This window comes from Phocoena phocoena, chromosome 2, assembly GCF_963924675.1.
Source record: "Phocoena phocoena chromosome 2, mPhoPho1.1, whole genome shotgun sequence".
Lineage (NCBI taxonomy): Eukaryota > Metazoa > Chordata > Mammalia > Artiodactyla > Phocoenidae > Phocoena > Phocoena phocoena.
In genome coordinates this window covers 11833753-11855743 of record NC_089220.1, presented here as the reverse complement: position 1 = coordinate 11855743, position 21991 = coordinate 11833753, and the positions used below count along the sequence as shown (strand labels likewise).

Genomic DNA, 21991 nt, shown 5'->3' with positions numbered 1-21991 from the left:
AACCACTGGACCACCACGGAATTCCCAAGGATGTATTTCTCTTATGAAACTGGGGTTTAGAAGGCCTTTTTCTGCTCCCAATACTACCAAAAAATTAATGACCTACAAACAAAGAATAAAAATGCAGCAAAAGAACACTTATTTCAAGTAACGTGGACACAAGTTATTTAAAACGTGAATGAGCTCAGTCTTGTTTTGTACATTTTCATTTAAAAGGAAAGTCAAAGGCCCACAGTACCAAAATGGCACAGCTGATGGTGCCAGATAATCATCATCCACAGAGTTAGATTTCTTTTCTAAGTACTAGTATTTTTCATTACTCACAGCCCTTTAATACTATAAAAATAATTTCTCTGAATTAGTTTAAATCAAAAGAAAATACAAGTGGCTTCTAATAAATAACAGTGACAAACCCACACTTCTTGTTTTGAAAATCATCAGGTGGGGATGCTTGGGTGGTTGTTTATACATCTTGCTTGAAACTCTGACAGGATTGTCTAATTGCTATTCAGAAGGGAACAAATTATAATCTAATCTGTTTAGGAAGGTCATCGTTAGAAGCAGCAGTTGTTTCAAAGAGGGATTAAAAAAAAAAGTCATGAAGACTTTTCCCCCCAGAGCCTCCCCCACAAAATCCTGGTCTTTTTAAGAATAAATGGGAGATGTTATGCAGACCAAAAAAGTTTTCCTCAATGAGGGAAAACAAAAATAACAACTATCATTTATTGATGCTTACTACTTGTTAGGCACAGTGCCATGCATTTTACACTCATGATTTCATTTAATCCTCCCAACTTCACGATAGGTATAATTATCCCTATTTAACAGATAAGAACACTCTGCTTTTTAAAGGTTAAGTATTTAATAATTTTCCAAAGATCCCACAATTTGTAACACATGGAAGTGGAATTTCAATCCATGTCTGATTTAAAAGCCCAAGCTCCTAAATCAATATAGTGTTTGGTAAAATAGCAACTTTCTGATATTGTAAAGATGGGTAATTTTCAAGTTGTATCAACAGTGCTATTTTGGAACGGTTCTTGTTCACTGCTGGCACAGGGTAAACACTCAATAAATACTTGTTGAATGAATAAATGAACTGCACTCTGACCCTATTTTTAAATGAGTCACATCAATAAATTGAATGTTAAGCAAGTCCTATTTTAATGCAAAGGGAAAACAATAAAAGCAGATTTTTAATCACTCAGCAAATTTTTTATTGAGCATCTACTATGTACCAAGGAAGGGACCACATACTGGTAATATAAGGATAAATAAAATAGAGCTGTCAGAGAGAGATCCACAAAGTTCTGTTAGACACAACTCAGCCTGCCATGGAGTTAGAATGGTTTCACCAGGTACCTGACATGTGAGTAGGGTCATACAGGAAAAACTGTTTTCCAGGCAAAGGAGGGTAGTGGAGGAAGTAGAAAGGAAGGGCTTTCCATGCAAAGGCCTGGAGCTGTGTAGGTACCTCACAACGTTGCCTGTGCCGAAGCTCTGGGTGTAAGCATGCTTGTGTATATGAATGTGCATATATGTGGCTATTGGGAGAAAAGGGGAGAGAACAAGAGGTAAGACTGGAAGAGGTAGGTTGAACCCAGATAGGATAGGTTTCTGGTCTCCCAAAATTGAGAGGCTTGGATTTTATCCTGTAAGTAACAGAGTCAAGAGATTTTAAAGCACATTTGTTTTTAGAAAAGTAATTAGCAGCACAACAGGAAATGGACTAACTAACATAAGGTAAGGAGAAACAAGTGACAGGACATGAAAAAGAAATAGTGTGTGGGAGAGATAATGGGGATCTGAAGTAAGGAAGTAGGAATAATAAGGAAAGGACAAATACAAACAACTCAGGCACAGGATGAACAAGATTTGGTGACTAATTGGAAGTAGGAGAAGAAAAAGAAAGAGGCAAAACAAAGTGACAAAGATTTCCAAGTTTAGAATGGGTAGATGGTGAAACCATTAAAATTGAGAATACAGGAGCACATTTGGTGGGAAGAACAAACTGAATTCTACCTTAAGCCTGTAGGACATCCAAGTTGGAGGCGGGGTGCCTATTTTCTAGCTTAGGGTCAAAGAAATAGTCAACTGTTTTCCCCTATCTAGGAAACAAGGACAGACTAGGCATTTCCCATGTTATCTAGCCCTTCTCTGCTTCTGACTGCCCTCAGGGTCACATGAGCCTTTCCTGAACACAGGAAGAATCCCTTTAACTCCCATCCCCAACCTGTCCCACCTGATATACCCCCAAGCAGTTAAATGGATTTCGGCAGCTCCCCAATCTTCCTCCCTTCTAAGTAGACCCCACAGAAATTTTAAATATAGATACTATTTTTCTAAATCAAACCACCGTTCTCTATTTCAACCAAATAAACACGAAAACTCAGTTAAATCAGTATTAAAAATTTAAACCAGAATTCTAATTTATTTACAACAAACAAACTGCCATACAAACTGCTCTCATCCAAAAGACCACCCATTATCTCTCTGGAGGCAGACCCACAATGAAATTTAAAAAGTCTTTTGATCTAAATACTACTTGCTGAAAGAAATATCAAGAAATCAAAGGGGTAATTAACTTAATCAACGATTACCATGTAACTCTGGGTCACTATTCATTAGTAAAATAAAATGAGGACTTCAAAAATGAGTGAAGGTTGCTAAGGGTACCCAAAGAACAGGGTTATCTTACTTGTTCTACTGTAGAAATATGGTGGTGGTGGGGGCGGAGGCAGTGGGCAATTAGGCACAAAAGTACACTTTCAGCTGGAACGCTGTAATGTGTCACCAGAATAAGCAAAACTATAAAATAATAGGAAAACCATACCCATGTTTCACTAACAATATATTCAAGTGAGAAAGAGTAAGAGTCACTAAATATCTTAATTATGAGTTACTTCAATTGTTAACGAAAATCGAAGAAAGAAAACCCAAAAAAAGTGACGTGTCATACACAAATAATTTTTTAAACTGTGTCAGTATAAAGGAAGAGGATCAAAATCAGTTCCGCCCCCAAGTTAAGGGCAAAGGAAGAGGTGGGCGTGGATGAACCAAACAAAAATAAACTCTACGTGACGTAGGAGCAGTTTCTACAGCTCTGAACTATCCTGGGTACTCAAAGGAGAAGAACCAGAGCTCTTCCCCCACCCCCCGACCCGAATGGTCTCTCACTAGAGAAAATCGGTTAAGAGGCAAAAGGAGTGACACTCCTCTGGACCTGTCTGCGTCTCGTGACAGATGGACTTGGGGACCAAACGTACGCTCCCAGGGTCCCAGTAAATCCCTCCCTCCCATTGCCCCAGCGGTTACCTTCCACATCCTCCGTGCCCTCCATCAGCATATCCTTCGTAAAGTTTGAAATCTGGCCAGTGAGGGAAGCCAGGCTGCCCCCGACTTGACCCAGGGACTGGCCCAAGCCGGAGCCGAGGCCCCCAAGCCAGGACGACATCGCTGCGGGTTAGAGAACAACCTGCTCCGCTCCGAGAAAGGCGGCCAGCGTCGTCGGACGACCCCGCCAAATGTCTTTGAACCGCTGTCTCCGGGGGACTGGTCCAAATCACAACACTCAGGATTTGATAAGACAGGGGTTCCTGGACAACGCCGGCTTCGGAGACCCCCACCAACCGCCGGGCTCTGACTAGAAACGCAGAGGCCTGGCCTGGGACTTTACCAGGGGCCCAATTCCAGTGACATGGGCACCCTCGCGGGGCCTCCGCTCATTCTCACGACTTTCCACAGTCCGGGTTAGGCCACTTCTTCCTCTGCTTTAGTGACTTTCCCCAGTTCCGTTGGCAACTCCTGCCAACTCAACGCCAGCAGCCATGACACCCACCTTGAACGCGGCAATGGACCATAGAGAGGCGCCGCGATGGCGTAGAAAGGCCCTGCGGAGCCGCAGGACGTCTCCTTGGCGCAAGGGAGAATGGGATCTCGGAGGACCAAGTGCGGCCGCGGTGGCCGCTGCCTCCAGCCCAGGACAAGGTTGTCTTCCACGTAGCCTGCCCGCTTTGGCAGCAGGTGGAAGAGCGACCGGAACCTGCTGCCACGCTGCGCTTTCGGCCGACCGCGGCTGGATTTCAGGTAGAGCCGACCCTCGGTGGGTGCCCCCCAAAGCCGGCGTGGCCTGGGAAGGGAACCCCGTGGACTCTTACTCTGTTGGTGAAACCTGAGTGCTTTAATTCTGACTACACTCGCGAAGGCAGCGGTGCGAGGAGACTGGGCGGAGACCCTCCACCGGACAGGAAGTGGACTTTACATAACTTATCACACGTATACAGTAACGATTATTCTACACCCTGTCCAGGGCGGCTCTGTGCCCGGCACTACGGTATTAACTAAGGATACACAAAAGGGATGGGTTGCAAATTCAAGTGTCCAGGCAGCAAACATACTTACATAGATTATCTTCATAACGGAAATGTTCTCTGCTGGCTTTCCAGCTCACAGTTGATACCCTGCCTTCTTTAATATACGAAGAGCTTTATTCATGAAGCCGACCTAACCCATGAAGTTGAAAAAACAGACAATCTCTTTTCAAAATAACTTTTTAGACGACAGTATGCCAACTTAATACAGAAGGAAAGCTCTTCTAATGTGAACTCTCCTAAGGTATTGGTGGCACTAGCCCTGCAAGGCCCCACCCCTCCCACGGCCCTCAGTTACACAAGTTGGTGCGCACACCTGTGTCCTGAATTGCTTGGTTTTCTCCCTAAAGGAAAATAAGTCACGTGACTTACAGGCATTTGCTGCAGTGGTATGTGGCCACACACTACCTGGCCAGAGAGACTGCCACAGTTTTTACTTTGAAAAGAGCAGGATAGGTCTGCAGGTCTTTTAGGCATAGCACCAAATATACCAGCATCTTTCTCTTCGATTTTATTCACAGCAGGGGCCGCCACAGATTTCATTTCATTTCATTTGTGAATGGAACATTGGGAATGCCTCCAGTATTTGAACTCTGATGGCACCTAGGAATAGTAGCCCTCCCAGAAATCTGAATGCTTTTCAAATAAAATTTGCATCTCGTTCTGGAAGTTTTTATTAAATGTTTTCCATGTAGTTTTTTGAAAGGCATCATTGCCCAGGGGTTAGATATGCAGACTCTGGGGCCTGACTGCCTGGATCTTTCATTTATTAGTTGTATGACCTTGGGTAGGTTACTTAACCTCTCTGTACCAGTTTCTCATTTGTAAAATGGGGAATGATAATAATAGTATCTACTGGGCAGGGTTGTTTGGAGGATTAAGTAAGGTAATTTTTAAGTGCTTGGAACAGTGCCTGGTACGTGGTGAGTTCTATTAAGTGTAAAGTTTTAAAATTGTGACATAAAGGTGACCTGCAAGTTATTAATGTGTCTCCCATTATTCTGAGCACCAGGGATACAGCAGGAGAAAAAACACACACAAAGTCCCTGATCTCGTGGAGCTTGCGTTCTACTGGGAAGGAACAGATGAGAAATTAAATGTAATAAATATAAGACAGGTGGTGATGGCTGCTATGGGGAAAATATAAAACAGGGTAAGAATGATATGGGAGGGATGTGGGGAGAAATGGCACTTGTAATATTGTAGATGGTGGTCAGGCAAGGCCTCACTGGTAAGGTGATATTCGAACAGAGACTTGAAGGAAATAAGATAGTGAGACATGTGGGTATCTGGAAAAGAGCAGTCCAGGCAAAAGAAACAGCTGATGCAAAGGTCCTGAGGTAGGAGAATCCTTGCCAGGTTAGAGGATTAGCAAAAAGCAAGGATGGCTGGAGGAGAGTGGGCTAGGGAATGGTGGTAAGCAGTGAGGACCAAGGAGTAAGAATAGGAGAGGGCAGATCACATAGGACCTGGTAAGCCAGTATAGGAACTTAGAGTAGGTTGAGGGATTGCTTTGAGAAAAGGAGCCACGTGAACTTAGGACCTAATTGGGTTCCTGGATGACAGTGAAAAGTTTAGTGTAAATCAAGCTCTTATTTCCTACAGGTGTAAGTTCTCTGGAGTGCCATTTCCGTAAACTCATGTTATGCCATAAAGATACTGCAGTTAATGAAGAAAACAAACAAAATATATGTCCTCACATCATGTATTAAGTTATTAACATAAAAGCTACATCCTGAAGTCCTCCTTATGGGGAATTGTCTATAGTGCAATGGACTATGGTCTGAGAGATTTAAAGTTTGGTTCTGATAAATAGCATGGTATGATGTTTGGGATGTGCTTCAGAAAAATGGGGACAGGGTAGGTGAAACAAGAATTGTCAGGACTTGATCACGGTTGATGCTGGGCGATGGGTACATAGGGGTTCATTATAGTGGTCTTTTACTTTTGCATAGATTTGAAAGTTTTTATAATCAAAAGTTGAAAGACATACAAGTTTGATGAAGTTTGGGCTGAAGACACCTCTTCTTTTTCCTACCCAAAACCCCTGTAGCTAATAAGGGTGTTCATCATCACTTAATGAGTAGCAAAATCAGCCCAGCAATATCAAACGTACCACATCAGACAGAGCCCATGAACCTGCATGGCTCCACGTGGTGGGATCCAGGCTGCCCAGCTGAAATTCTGAACTTAGGATTTTTGTAACCTCAACAGGTAGAAGATTTTTTTAAAAAGCTAACAGCAACAACAACAAAAAGTACTATCAACTGCAAACTGGTTTCCATTTCTCGAGGCAGCATCACCAATACTTCTCTAGGGAGAACAGTTCCTTTGTTCTGATGAAACCATCCAAATGTTTTATTTATGCAAATGTGAAGGAAAAAAACCACATTTTTTAAAGTAGAATTTAAAATATTAGTCTGATCTTTCCCTCTGAATTTCTAAATATTATGCTTATAATTGCCATTTTCTCATTAATTTTAGACATTGCCTTCTCTCTATTACAGAAAATAAAAGATTTAGCAGTCTTGTATTACCACATGCCTCTATTTCCCTTCCTTCTGAGCTCCCAGTAGAGTGGTATCATAATTATTGGTAACATCACTAAAGTTTACTTTATATGACTACATAAGTGTTGTTCATTGCTGAGCCACATGGTATGCTAAGATAACATTTCCTTTATTTTTCAAACTTCTGTTCTTCCTGAAGTTAACAAATTCCATCTTTTAGATTTGCACAATTTTCTGTTATTACAGAATCACTAATCCTTCTAAAACTTAGCAACAGAATTGTAAAACATGCTCCTAATTCTTCAAGAAAGTATCAAGAATTCTATTATTTGCTTAGACTCAGTCCTTTCTACCCGGAGTCCTCTGTTTCCCTGCTCCACGCTCCCCTGACCTATTCTCTGGGCCTTGTTTTTCTTTCTGGAACCTCGTAGACGCTTCCCTTTATCTGTGATGCTCTGAAATTAATAATGATGTGCCTTGGGGTGGGTTTGTTGTTTCATTAATTATGTTGGGGACTCAGCAAACCCTTTCAAAAACCATGTCTTTTAGTTCTGCAAATTATTTTAAATACTTTTTATTGATGAATGGCCCCTCTCTAGGGAAGCAGCTGTTTTTCGGATATTTTTAATCAATCCACCTGGTTTCCGTCCACATCTCACCCCCACCTTCCATGATAGTTGTTGCTTCATGTCCTGGGTACTGCTGGATGTCCTTCTCTTTAATACTTAGTATGCACCTTCCTCAGTTCTGCTCATTCCTGTATCAGCTTTCGCCGTCTTCCAGAGAAAAGTTCGCATCTCTCTTCTGCTGTTGCCTCAACTGGCAGTGACTGCTAATTGTTCCCCAAAGTCTGTTCTCCCCTTTGGGCATAGTAATTGAACTGTCACTTTTTTTTTTTTTTTTTTTTTGCGCTACGCGGGCCTCTCACTATTGTGGCCTCTCCCGTTGCGGAGCACAGGCTCCGGATGCGCAGGCTCAGTGGCCATGGCTCACGGGCCCAGCCGCTCCGCGGCATGTGGGATCTTCCCAGACCGGGGCGCGAACCCGTGTCCCCTGCATCGGCAGGCGGACTCTCAACCACTGCGCCACCAGGGAAGACCGAACTGTCACTTTTTACCTGGACAATGGTACAGTAAAAGATGCCAGTGCCCCTTCTGAGCCCGTCACCCCTTTACCGTTTTCGTGCACACCTATCTTTGGGGGTCATATAAGTGGAGGTGGCGTGTGCAACTTTAAGGAAGTGACCTTAAAGAAAGGGCACGTGGCCTTTTCCCACCCTCCTTTTGCTTTCTGATTGCTGGAATGCAGATGTAAGCATGGGCACCATAGCAGCTGTCTTAGATCCATGAATTGACATTAGCAATGGAAGCCATGTATGTAAAGCAAGAATACAGAAAGCAGATTCCTGACACTGTGTGATGCCCTATCAGCCCTGGATTGGCAATCCCTACATTTCCTGAAGGTGAGAGAGAAAAAAATTTGTAGCGTGTCAAGTCACTGTTATATTAGGTTTTTCTATGACAGTCAGATCTAATCTAATGAATTCATCTCTTATGCTGGTCTCTCTGTACTTATGAGTTTATATTTTTTTCTTTACTTTCATTTATGTAGTTCCTTTTTTTAAAATTTTATTTATTTTTGGCTGTGTTGGGTCTTCATTGCTGTGCGCGGGCTTTCTCTAGTTGTGGCGAGCAGGGGCTCCTCTTCATTGTGGTGTGCAGGCTTCTCATTGCGGTGGCTTCTCTTGTTGCGGAGTACAGGCTCTAGGCATGTGGGCTTCAGTAGTTGCAGCACATGGCCTCAGTAGTTGTGGTGCACGGGCTTAGTTGCTCCGCAGCACGTGGGATCTTCTTGGAGCAAGGATCGAACCCGTTTCCCTTGCACTGGCAGGCGGATTCTTAACCACTGGACCACCAAGGAAGTCCCTTTACTTTCATTTAGGTGGGATTTTGGAAGGGAGTAAATACAGTGATCAATCCTATGTATTTTTTATTGTGAAAAAATATACATAAAATTTACTGTTTTTAATTAGACAGTTCAGTGGCATTAAGTCCATGCACATTGTTGTGCAATCATCACCATCCATCTCCAGAATTCCCTTCATGTTGTAAAAATCTACATCTGTACCCATTAAATAACAACCCCTTAGTTCCTACTCTACCCAGCCCCTGGCAACCACCATTCTATTTCCTGTCTCTCTGGATTTGACCGCTCTAAGGACCTCATAAGTAGAATCACACAGTAATCCTCTGCACTTAACTAAAAGTCCCTGGGAGACGGTTCAGATGATTGTTCCAAAAAGCTAAATCTGCTTTGGGCCTGAGAATGTTTTCAGTGTTGGAGACAGGGCTACCCTTGTGCAGAAGAGAAACACAGCTTTTGGAGAAAACATATCTTATTTGGAGAAGGCATGAAAGGTGTGGGATCAGTTCCTTCCTGGCCTCTGGCACTGGGTTTGAGCCACTTTAGAGGGGTGAATACCAGAACCCACTGAACGATTTTCTGAGAGACTCAGCAGGACTCTGGGTACCAGCAGAGCTTCTCAGGGCTTGTGTGACAATGTGTGGTTTGGGGCTGAGACAAGGCCATTCCACTCACCTTTGCTTGGAACTTAGGACCCGTCTGGTGCTCCAAGGATTAGACATTGTTGAGCGTGGTACCTTTGCGTCTTATTTTCTACCAGGTTATTGCTGGTATACAAACAAGCTATTGGTTTTTGTTGACTTATTGACCTCCCTCATTAGTTCCAGTAGCTTTTCAGTTAATTTCCTTGTGTTCTCTAGGTGTACAATCATATCAGCAAATAATTAGGCATCATCCTTCCCAATATTTACACATCATCATTTCATATGATAACATGTTGACAGTAGTGAAGGTTCACTTAAAGGTAATTGGAGTGACAGGCCTAAAGAGCTTTGGGAAAGCTGGTTTCAAAAACAGAGAGGCCAAAGGCCAAGTGAACGGGTAAGATGTTACGGCACATGCTTATATGTGACATGATGATGTCCTGGACTAGAAGTGGCTGAGAAGGACCAAAGGGAGCTACTCAGATATTAATCACTACAATTGATGATGTGGATTGACAAGCAAAATATCAATACAATGCTAAGTTTTCAAAACGGTAGTTTCTGACAGTGATGAAAAATACTGCATAAATATAACGGGAAGGAAAACAAAATGCACAAGTGGGAAGTGGGAGCCTTGCCTAAAATTCTGATCTGAGAGAGGTTAAGCAGTATACCTTTAGTGTTAAAAATTCAGTTTTTCGGGTTGCTTAAGGTGGACACTGGCGTGGAAGGCTCTTTGGTAGAAGATGTAGTTAATGGGCCTTTTAAAATGGGCCTTTTTTTTAAGAGGAGAGAATATTCTAGAATCAGATTGTTTGGTGTAATAAAATATAAATACAGTTCAAACTTATCTTTATAAAACTGTACATAAGGTTTTGCCTACATCCCAGTTCCAGCTTTTGTTCATTACCTGCTAGCCTCTCCAGCTCTCTCTGTTCTTCAGAGACAAGCAACCACCTCTGTCTGCCCCAGAGTCATTGTGCTTTTTGCTGTTTCCCCAGGCAGTATAGCGCCTCCTCATTTTTCAGGTGTCTGAAAGGCACCTCTGCAGAGGCCTTCCTTGAAACCAGTCTGAAGCAGCACTCCCTCCCAGTTACATGCTATCACATCATCATTTTGTCTTCCTATCTCACAGAACAAGCATAGCTCTTAACATGTTATGAAGCCATGCTCAGTAATTCAGATGTTTCCTCTGCCTAATGGCCAATCAGAATGCAACCACCAGCAGAGCAGAGTATCTTAATCATGGCTCTGTTCCAAGAACCCAGAACCATGCCAGGCACATGGTGAACGCACACAGGTCTTGCTGAGTGAGTGAATGAATAAGGAATTGGTTTTCTCTTGTAGCCCATGAGACAAAGGGTGGTTGGGGATCCTGACCCAGGGAGAACTGGAACAATCTTGAGAGAATAAGGTCCAGAGAAGAGTGGCAGTCCAGTTGAAAGAGAAAGTCTTCATAGCAGGCCAATGACCTTTAGGGACAGGGATACCCAAGGGGCAAAGGCAAAGGGGCAAACGAGAGTGTTAGGGTGCCTGGGGGTGAGAAAGAACTCGGCTTCTTTGAAGACCTATAAGGAGGCCTGCTAGGACCATAGCGTGAAAAGGGGAAATGTCGAGAGTAGAGGCGTAAGAGGTCAGCTGGACCCGAATCACCTATAAAATTAAACGATGAGCATTGGCGATGCAGACACAAAATGGATGAAAGGATCCTGAAACACGCAAATCTTCAGGGTAAGGACAACCCAAAGTTTGCCTATCCTTTATAAAAGTTCTTAGCTAACCATAAAATGGGCATTCAAATCAACTTGTACGTTTCATAGGGCCCACAGGTGATGTTGATGAGATCAGAGTCATTTGGATTGGTCCATCTGAGGACTAAGCTATGAAGTCATGCTAAAAAGATGCATGTGATCAATTTGAAATTTTTGTTTCAAAATTCGTGCCCAACCCTAAGTAAGGGTAAAATGGATATACAATGCTCATTATAAAACCTGAGGATTCTATAACCCTCAGTCAGTCCAGGTGGATTCCAATTGTTAGTCTGGTGTCCGGAGTTGGATAAAATGAGGAAAAATGGCACGCTTAAAACTGTCACTAATGTGCTCTGCTTGCTCTCAGGGTTAAAAAAGCAACTGAGCCAACATTTTAAAATCAGATTTCAAATAAAAATATGGAATTCTTAGCCTCTCTTAGAAAAGATCAGAGGATCCAGTAACAACAGGCCTTCTGGCAGCAGCAGTTGGAATGGAGAATCAGTGGCTTCCCCTGACCTGCTTCATTCATCACCACAGCCATAAAAAAATGCTTCTCAAATTCACTCTGCATGTGAATCCCCTGGGGATCTTGTTAAAAATGCAGGTTCTGATCCAGTAGGTGGGAGTGTGGCCTGAAACTCTGCATTTCTCAGAAGCTCTGAGGGTGTAGATGCTCCAACCATACTTTGAATGCAAAGCTATAAATTAACAATAAACACAAATAAAAACAGAAGTAAAAAAGCAAACATTATCTTTATTTAATAATCTTTGATATTTAAAATACAACTCATCGAACATCCACATTAACAACAGTGTCCTCAGTGTTCAACAGTGCTTTGGAAGCCCGGCTTTTCTAAGGACCAGACAGGAAGGCCTGTGTGTGTATTAACGGCAAAACAACTCAGACAGAGGAGCACACACAGAAGGGCTGCAGAGTTGGGTCCTGAGAAATGGCACTGCCACAGTGCACTTGTGTCATGGCCAAAAGAATGCTTTTTACTTCAGATGTTTTTTGGTAGTTGAATTTCAAAGTTTATTTGTACAGAACAGTAATTTTTAAAAAGTTATTCCTAGTAGTCCAGTGTTGTAGAAATTAGATAATCACATTCAAATGTATGTTTTCCTCTTTAAAAAAAATTCCTGAAAACATTCAACTTTGAAATATGAAGGAGCCAAGTGAAGTGCTTCCTAAATGAATCAGGCATTTCCACATATATTTCACTAATGCTCCCCATTCCTAGTCTATGAATCCATAGTCTTAAAATATTTATTGATACACTATTATAATTAAACATGCCAATTGCTATAAATTTGGAAGTGGTTACTAGCATTAATTCTTAACATGCCAGACCATTTTGCAAAAAAATTAAAATAGCAGAGGTTTTCTTCAAATTAAAAAAAATAAGATAATCCAAGAATTAACCAACCATGTCAATAATCTTCTCATTCATGAGAGCAAAATGGAACAAAAATATTTTATGTATAAGACTTTAAAAAAGAAGTTGGTTCATCTCTTTAGCAAAAGATGACGGTTATAAATGGACCAGAAATGAAGCAAAGTTTTTATTTTGAAAATATGAAAAATTACTTATATTGCTGAAATGATTAGTTAATCCAATCTGATTTTTCTTAATTAAGGTCACATCTGTAACATCTCCATGCTTGTCAGGGCCCAGCTACAACAAACAATTTACTTTGAAAGTAGTGGCCATAGACCTCTCCAATTGCAGATAAAGTTTTTAATAGAAAGTCATCAATATTGAATCCTCTTAAGAATTGAAAACATCAAGATTTAGTTTTCATTCTAGGCTATTTCAATTATTATCATTATATTTTGCTTATGCACTGAGAATCAACCTTTTTTGAATTTGCACAGGTCCAATGGGCCAATTTTAAGACATTTAGTAAATCTTGGCACTAACTTGATACTGTTTAAAAATAGTATCAAACATGCAGACATTAAAAATGTGACTTAAGCTCTTACTGGCATAAAATTTACTTTATTTGACTTAATATTAAATGAAATAATGTAGACTATGGGTAGTTTTGCCTATAATGATCCTCAACTAGTTGAGTTTTTCCTCGTTAACTTTGGCATGAATAAAGTCTTAATTAAGAAAAATTAAGTTTTAAAGAAAAAAAGCACCTCCTTAAATATTCTACAAATTGTAAACTATTTGGCCAAGATCTTAGAGCTGATATACAGTTTACCTGCAGCAACCTTTTCAAACTTTTTTTTTTTTTTTTTTTTTTTTTTTTTGCGGTACTTGGGCCTCTCACTGTTGCGGCCTCTCCCGTTGCGGAGCACAGGCTCTGGACGCGCAGGCTCAGTGGCCATGGCTCAGGGGCCTAGCCGCTCCGCGGCATGTGGGCTCTTCCCGGACCGGGGCACGAACCCGTGTCCCCAGCATCGGCAGGCGGACTCTCAACCACTGTGCCACCAGGGAAGCCCCCTCAAACAATTTACATTACTGAAATATTCGTATGTTAATTACTATAAAAATGTACATTGATGGTTTAGATCAGATGTTAACTTCTCTGAATTTTTAAAACATAAATAACTACTTATTAAATCCATGACATCTGTAAGTATGAAAGTGTTATTTCCAAAGATTGTTTAAACTTTACTTATAATACTAGCATTGTCATGGTACGTATTTCATCCCGGTAATACAAATTATACATTAGAAAAATGATACCAATAGTTTAAATATTAAACATTAAGGTGTTCCCAATTGGTAAAACAGAATGGAAATCTTTATATAAATAAAGTTCTTAGGACAGTGAATTGCATTGTTCCTGACTTGCAGGTGGTTTAAAGTAAACAGCACTTCCTGATGTGTGAACTATAGCTTTGTGTAACTTTAACATTTTCTTACTGTGGTTATGAGCACTGGCATCTTTTCATACTGGCCAACTGATTAAGAAATGGAATCTAAATGTTCAGTTAAATATATGCCAATCCACACAGGATGGCAGTTCACTAGTGATTCTGAATCTGCCTGCCAAATATAACAATTTCACAACTAAATAAACACATTCAAATATATCCAGTGTGTGCTCGGCCCTGCTTTAAAAAAATCCCTAACAAACGAAGGTCAACATGCCACATTTCTTTAAGTGCTTTAACAAGGCTGTGTAATATAAGAACTAACCCTAACTCTTAAGGTTAAAACTTAAATGTATATTCATTTTCTCATTTTTATATTAGGTAGCTCATCAATTCAAATATATGAAAAGTTTAACATAATTTTTCAATGGGAAAAGATACAGGCCGAATATCCATGGAAAATATGACTAGCATACTTGGGATAACTACAGAAATGTCCAGTCTTAAAATATTTTGGTTTGTAAATCATAGGGAGTAGTATCAAACTCCAACATCCCTTGTAGTTCTAAAGTTTTGTAATTCTTCTAAAACATTTTCAATTGTCAAAAGAAAACTTTAGATTTTAAAAGAAAACCATCTAATTTTATGTAAGGGAAACTTCAGAAAACTTACTTGGCACAAAATAATGACTAAAAAAAAATCTGTCTCTATCCAAGAAAAAGCTATTTCATAATCATAAATAAAAGGCAGTTTTTCATCTCTTTTCAGTTAGCAATAAATCCTACATCAAAAATTTTTCCCTGATAAAATGTGTGTAGCCATACACCAAGATATGGCAACATATCATACTTTAATTTTCTAAGTTGTCCGCTGAAATTTCTTCTTAAATTTTAGCTTCTGAACAATTCATCATTCAAAGGGGCTTCAAAAGGGGATGGAGAATGAAGGGGAGTAGATGACAGAATTTAAAAGGTCCATTTCAGAGAGACATGGTTAATTTTCACTGAAATCATCCCACTGCATTGACCCAGCAAGAAACTCTGCATCCCAATTAAAGAATGTTTGTCAAAACTAAAGACTTTCTTATTCACAAACCCAGTAAGTACTGTGACTTCTGTAATTCTAAGCTATTTAAACATGATGCACGTGTTAAATCACAGTATAAATTTAAATGTAGTTTTGTTGGTAAGTTATTTTCATGTTCTAGATCATTATCTCTGGCAGACTATACCTACTAAAAGATGTACAGCAGAAGCAGACATCTGCACTTCATGAATCAATTGTAAACAGAACAGACAGCTCCAGTCACAAGAGGAAAAATAAAATGAAACTCCTACTAAAATTGAAGGCCAAATTTTATCTATCATACATTCATGGTGGGCACTGGATGTTGTTTTATAACAGTAGGAAACTTGCACACTATGCTTCTCCTATTTTTCTCAATTGGAAAAGAAAAGGAAATAACAAGGTGCAGGAAAGAGGGTTACAGCAAACCTATACAGTTCTGACATAACTGAGAAGACATTCACAAAGCATTTGGGAAAGGATGTGCTCACACATTAACAAAATTCTCATTTATTCTCAAATACTTGTGCAGAGCTGATTTCAGAGTTTAGGAATGCACCAGAATCATGAAATAATGATCCCATCTGAGAGGGCTTAAAAAGCAAAACCTCAAGAAACATTACCATCTTTCAAAAGAGTTGTAGAAAGTAATGAAAACCACGTAGCAGAGAAACTGTGATCAGAGAAAATAACATGAGAAAACACCCAAGTGCACAATACATAGTCAGAGGGTAAACAGCTTATCCTTCTGGAACTGTTACTATTATCAACACAGAGGAGACACTGTCCTAAAAGGTTAATTTGGTTAAAGAGAAATAAGAGCAACTTTTAGATGATGAAAGTCAGCCAAATTCCCTATGCAGAAGGGAGGAAAAGAAGATAAAATGTGGGGGAAAAGTTCTGTGGCAATAGCTGGTTATAATTAGTTGGTCTGCAAAAAGAGCCAAGAAAAATGCCCTAATTTTAAACATGTTAGATATTGCACACTCAAAAAAGAAAAAAGAACAGTTAGAAAACTATTTTAAATTTCTTTAATTGCTGAATGCCTCTTTGGCTAGTGTTTGGAGGATCGTTATTTAGTCCTACAACGGATGTATTTTTCACCCTCTCAACTTTTTGTTTGCAAACCACCTAAGTCTTATTTCCTCTGTTGAAAATTGTTCTCTTTGACACATTACCAAAATGGACCCTATGCTGTAAACACACAGGACAATATTGGAAAGACTGAATATCTAAATGATTTGTGAAAGATATTATTTTTTTCCTTCCGTTTTGAAATTACTTCTAACAGTTTCTAAAGACATGGTCACAGCTGCCTGAAGCATGTCTTCTTCACTCATAGCATCACCTGTTGGGGATAAAACACATATTTCTTAGAAATTTCTAGAAAATTTCCAAAGTCATCAAAAGGTAAGCTCTTAGAAACTGTTTGACTACTATAGTTTCCTTTGTTGATTTTAAAAGTTTACATACAATAAAATCCACTTTTATAATTCTGTAGGTTTTGACAAATACATAGAGTGGTATACCATTATCATCACCCAGCTACAGAACCGTCCCACTGACCAAAAATATTCCCTCGCCCTGCCCCTTTGTAGTCAATCCCCAAGCCCTAAGTCTAGGCAACCACTGATCAGTTCTCTGCCCTACAGTTCTGCCTTTTCCTGCATGTCAACACAAATGGAATCATCATTATGTATGTAGCCTTTCAGTATGGCATCTTTCACTTAAAAGCATTCAGCTAAGGGGAAGAAATTTTAACTTTGTGTCTATCGATGATGAATTAGTTTAAAAAAGTTTGTTCTGAGAAATAATTATTTACTCACAGGAAGGTGCAAAGATAGTTCAGAGAGGTCCTGTGTACACTCTGGCTAAATTTCACCTAATAATTAAATCTTACATAACTACAGCTCAAACCTAAATCTGAATATTGGGACTTCGTCATACATGTAGATTCGTGTAACCACCGCCACCGCAATCAAGACAGAGAACTGTATGGCACCATCAAGATCTCCTTCCTGCCATCCCTTTTTAGTCACACCCACTTCTCTTCCCCCCCACCTTCCCTAACTGCAGGCAGCCACTAATTTGCTTTCCATCTCTATAAATGTCGTTTTAGAATGTTATACACATAGAATCATACAGTGTAAGATCTTTTGAGATTTTTTTTTTTTGCACTCAGCATAATGCCCTTGAGATGCATCCAAGCTGTTGCATGTGTCCACAGTTGGTTTCTTTTTAATCCCGAGTGGTATCCGTGGTATGGAGGTACCGCAGTGTGTTTAACCATTCACCTACTGTAGGACATTTGTTTTTTTCCAGTTTTTGATCATGACAAATAAAGCTACTATGAACATTCATGTACAGGTTTTTGCATGGATGGAAGTTTTCATTTATCTGGTATTAAATGGGAATATAACTGCTGGTTGCATGGTCAATGTATGTTCAGTTTTTATAGAAATTACCAAATTATTTTCCAGAGTGGCTATACCAGTTCAAATGAAAGTTAGAAGTCTTATCTCCCTTTACATTCCCCAGTTTGTAACTGCCTTTAGTACTTCCTATATTTTACGCTAAAAACCAAATCAATGTTACAATTCTTCCTTCAGTTATCAAATGTAATTTAGAAAACTGAAAAGGAAATTCTGTTGTGCTTACCCATATTTTTATTCTTTCTACTGTTCTTTTTTCCTTCTTGATGTTTCAAAATTACTTTTTAACAGTTCTGTTTAGAGAACTTCCTTTAGCCATTATTTTCCCCTTCATTCCTGAAGAAAATTTCATGAATTCTGGGTTGAGACTTCTCTTCTTTCAGCACTTGAAAAATGTCTGTCACTTCCTTCTGACCTCCACGATTTCAGATGAGAAATCTGATGTCACGCAAATTGCTGTAGGCAAGCTGTTTCTAGCTGATTTTAAGATTTTTTTTTTTTTGTCTTCAGTTTTCAGAAGTTAGACTGCGATGTGTTTTGGCATGGATTTCTTTGGGTTTATTCTGTTTGAGGTTCACTCAGCTTTTAGAATCCGTAGGTTGGTACCTTTTGCCAAATTTGGGGAATTTTCAGCTATTATTTCTTTAAATACTCTTTCAGCTATAACCTCTTTCTCATCTCCTTCTGGAACTCTCATGGCACAAATGTTAGATCTTCCCCACAGGTCTCAGGCTCTGTTAATTTTTTCCAGTCTAATTCTCTTTGTTGCTCAGAATGGGTAATATCTACTGTTCTGTCGAGTTCACACTGATTCTTTTCTCTGTCCTTCCATCCACCTGTTGCGTCTGTCCACTGAGTTTCAAAATTTCAGTTATTGTGATTTTTCAGTTCTAAAATTTCTATTTGGTTCTTCTTTATATCTTCTATCTCTTTCCTAAGGCTATTTTTTTCATTTGTTTCAAGCATGTTCATTACTGCTCACTGGAGCATTTTATGATGGCTGCTAATTTAAAATCCTTGCCAGATAATTCTAACATCAGTGTCATTTTGGTGGTGGTGTCTACTGATTGTCTTTTCTCATTCAAGTTGAAATTTTCTAGGCTCTCGATATGACAAGTGATTTTTTAAGTGAATCCTGGATATTTGGGGTATTATCTTATAAGAATGTGAATCTTATTTTTTTTAATAAATAATTTTATTTATTTATTTTTGGCTGCGTTGGGTCTTCATTGCTGCACGCAGGCTTTCTCTAGTTGTGGCAAGCGGGGGCTACTCTTCGTTGTGGTGCGAGGGCTTCTCATTGAGGTGGCTTCTCTTGTTGCAGAGCACGGGCTCTAGGTGCACGGGCTTCTGTACTTGTGGCACGCGGTCTCAGTAGTTGTGGCTCCCGTGTTCTAGAGCGCAGGTTCAGTAGTTGTGGCACACAGGGTTAGTAGCTCCGCGGCATGTGGGATCTTCCCGGACCAGGGCTTGAGCCCGTGTCCCCTGCATTGGCAGGCGGATTCTTAACCACTGCGCCTCCAGGCAAGTCCCGTGAATCTTATTTAAATCTCCTCTTTCAGCAGGCCTCCTCTGACATGAGCACCAGTGGCAGAAAAGGGGTGGTGCCCCGCTGCTTCCAGATGGGGAGAGGGTGTGTGTGACCACTACTGTTGAACATCCGTGGGAGTTCCGGCTTCCCACTGATACCTGCCTGATTGGGAGGGGTTGGAATGCCTCGTTACTGCTTCTCACTGGCACTGTGGGGGTGGTCTCCTCATTACTGCCTCAAATCAGTGATGGCCTGATTCTCCACTATACCTCTTCTGACATCACCCAGGCGACAAGCCAGAAGGATGCCTCTTTATTGCTAGGTGGAAGTCCAGGCTCCCTAAGACCACTGACACCATGGGAAAGGGGGCATCATTGTCTCCTGGAGGAAAAGAAAATCCCAGCTCTCCACTTGGCTTTTTCTGACACCACTCTGGCCCAGAGAGGCGGGAGATGTGCCTCATTACGTTACTTGGCCTTTGTCAATGGGGTAGGGTGGCAATAGGACCAGTTTATTTACCTAGTCCAGGCTGGCTGGACTAGAGTGTTTATTATCTAAAAGTTTTTGTCTTGCCAAGTAGTCCCTTTTGGCTCCATAGAGCAGGCTTTTCTTGGGGCAAAAAGAAAATCCAGAATACTGACCACTATGTCTTCCTCTAGTCCTGAGCTTCTCAGCCAGTCTGTCTTCTACCTTGCAGATTCTTCTGATATTTGTTTTATACAAATGTCGGGGGTTGTTAGCTATACTTAGCAGAATGATTAGGAAAAAGTACCCATTCATTCCTTTTTATTGCTAATAATAGTCCACTGTTTGGATGTAGCAGTTTCTGTGGCATGTACCAGCTGAAGGACAACATGTAAGCAGTTTCCAGTTTGGGGCTATTACGAACAAAGCTGCTGTAAGGATTCATATACAAGATTTCGTATGAACCTAAATTTTCTTTTCTCTCGGTTATATACCTAGGAGTGCGACTACTGGATCACATGGTTAAGTGTACGTTTAAGTTTTTAAGAAAATAGTAAACCGTTTTCCAAAATTGCTGTACCATTTTACGTTCCTGCTAACAATGTATGAGTCCCAGTTGCTCTGATTCTTGCCGCATTTGGTATTGTTAATTTAATTTTTTATTAAGCCATTCTTGTAGGTGTGTAATGGTGTCTCATTGTGGGTTTAATTTGCATTTCCCTAATGACTAGTGATGTTGAGCATGTTTTCATGTGCTATTTGTCATCCATATATTTGGTGAAGTGTCTGTTCAAATCCTTCACTCATCTTTTTGAATTGTTTTCTTATTTTAGTTTTGAGAGTTCTTTACATATTCTACTTAAAAGTTCTTTGTCATGTACAGTTTCCTTCTCATTCGATTTCTACTACCAATAATTGGCCAAAGTTTAAGACCTATTATTAAACCAAGGCCTGAGGAGTAACTCTAGATTTCTTTGTTGTAATCTGGACTACACTCAGGTGCTTTCAGTTTTCCCAGTGGTAAAATGAACTTATTTTCCACCTACTAATATTCATTATCTCTGAGAAACTTTTGGAGAATGTACAAATTACTGTGAAGTTGCAAGTGATGTTTACAATTTTAAAGCAAAACATTGTTTAAGTGCTTCAAGGGCACTTAAGGATACACACTAAGGAGTTAGCCTACTCCTTAAGCCAAGAAAGTTTGGTACATTACCAATTCCTTCAAGAGTTTCAATATAATGAAAGCGAGGAGAAAAAAAAGCCTATAAAGCCAAAAATCACATGGAGTCTGGGTGTCAAACAGAGCATGCAGATAACAAATGGGATATAGGATCAGAGAGGCGTACCGAGATCACTGTCAAGTGCTCCTGAACTTGTGTTCGGCTTTTCACATGGATGTCCTGGTGGATCTTGCTGCTGCTGCTGCCTGAAACATTCAAGAGTGAATGTGTATTTAAAAAACAAAACCTAAGAATAAATATGCCACGAGAAAAAATATTCACGTGGAAAATAAACGGTTCCACACAACAGAAGAGTCACTGGCATGAACACCACAAAAGAAGGCAAGAGCAAGCAGTCTGATAGAAAACAAACTTGTGGTTACCAAAGGGGAATGGGGGGAATAAATTAGGAGTTTGGGATTCATAGATACACACTACTATATATAAAATACATAAACAAGATCCTACTGGATAGCACAGGGAACTATATTCAATATTTTGTAATAACCTCTAATGGAAAAGAATCTGAAAAAGAATATATATATCTAAAACTCAATCACTTTGCTCTATATTTGAAATTAATACAACATTATAAATCAACTATACTTCAATTAAAAAAAAAAGAGCAATCAGTCTCATATAAATTACTGAAAAGCATCACAGTTCTGATCCTAGAAAACTTAGAAAATTCGAATTTATCAGGCAAATTAATGGGTAGGTATTTTCACCACAAAAATAACACATTGTACAAAAGGAGTCACTGGTAGCTATTTCGGGTTTTTTTTGTTTTTTTTTCCGGTACGCGGGCCTCTCACCGCTGCGGCCTCTCCCGTTGCGGAGCACAGGCTCCGGACGTGCAGGCTCAGCAGCCATGGCTCACGGGCCCAGCCGCTCCGCGGCATGTGGGATCTTCCCAGACCGGGGCACGAACCCGTGTCCCCTGCATTGGCAGGCAGACTCTCAACCACCGCGCCACCAGGGAAGCCCTGTTGCTTATATTTAAAACACAGGATTAGGAGGGACCCCGGTCTGGGTCTGTGGTATTCAGAGCTGGAGAAGGCATTAATAACACTGACATATACCTGTAGGCTACTTCACAGTTTACAGAACAGTTTTACACACTGCCTCATCTGATGCACATAACATGTGAGTTAAGGTTTTACAATGACATAGCTGACACAGCAGAGTTTTGCTCAGGGTTTTATGATAGGTACCATGGATTTGGAGATTACCACTGGAAAAAA

General features: G+C 40.2%; 2 protein-coding genes across 5 annotated transcripts in view; both read right to left on the bottom strand.

Moving 5' to 3' along the window:
* Positions 1-3839, bottom strand: part of TRIP11 (thyroid hormone receptor interactor 11) — a 62741-nt gene extending 58902 nt beyond the window's left edge. The window contains exon 1 of one of the 2 annotated variants that reach the window (XM_065871832.1): positions 3316-3839. In XM_065871832.1, coding sequence (XP_065727904.1) covers positions 3316-3454 — 139 coding nt within the window. In that variant the 5' untranslated portion in view covers positions 3455-3839. The remainder of the gene's footprint in view (positions 1-3315) is intronic. The other variant, XM_065871833.1, reaches the window with a different exon arrangement.
* Positions 3840-14385: 10546 nt separating this feature from the next.
* The window catches only part of ATXN3 (ataxin 3), a 31023-nt gene continuing 23417 nt past the window's right edge, over positions 14386-21991 (bottom strand). Inside the window, exons 10-13 of one of the 3 annotated variants that reach the window (XM_065872171.1) lie at positions 21870-21872; positions 21563-21571; positions 20874-20953; positions 16105-16444 (exon numbers count right to left, since the gene is read on the bottom strand). In XM_065872171.1, the coding sequence (XP_065728243.1) occupies positions 16350-16444; positions 20874-20953; positions 21563-21571; positions 21870-21872 (187 nt within the window). In that variant the 3' untranslated portion in view covers positions 16105-16349. Of the gene's footprint in view, positions 16445-20873; positions 20954-21562; positions 21572-21869; positions 21873-21991 lie in introns of all 3 variants that reach the window. The other 2 variants (XM_065872172.1, XM_065872174.1) reach the window with 2 other exon arrangements.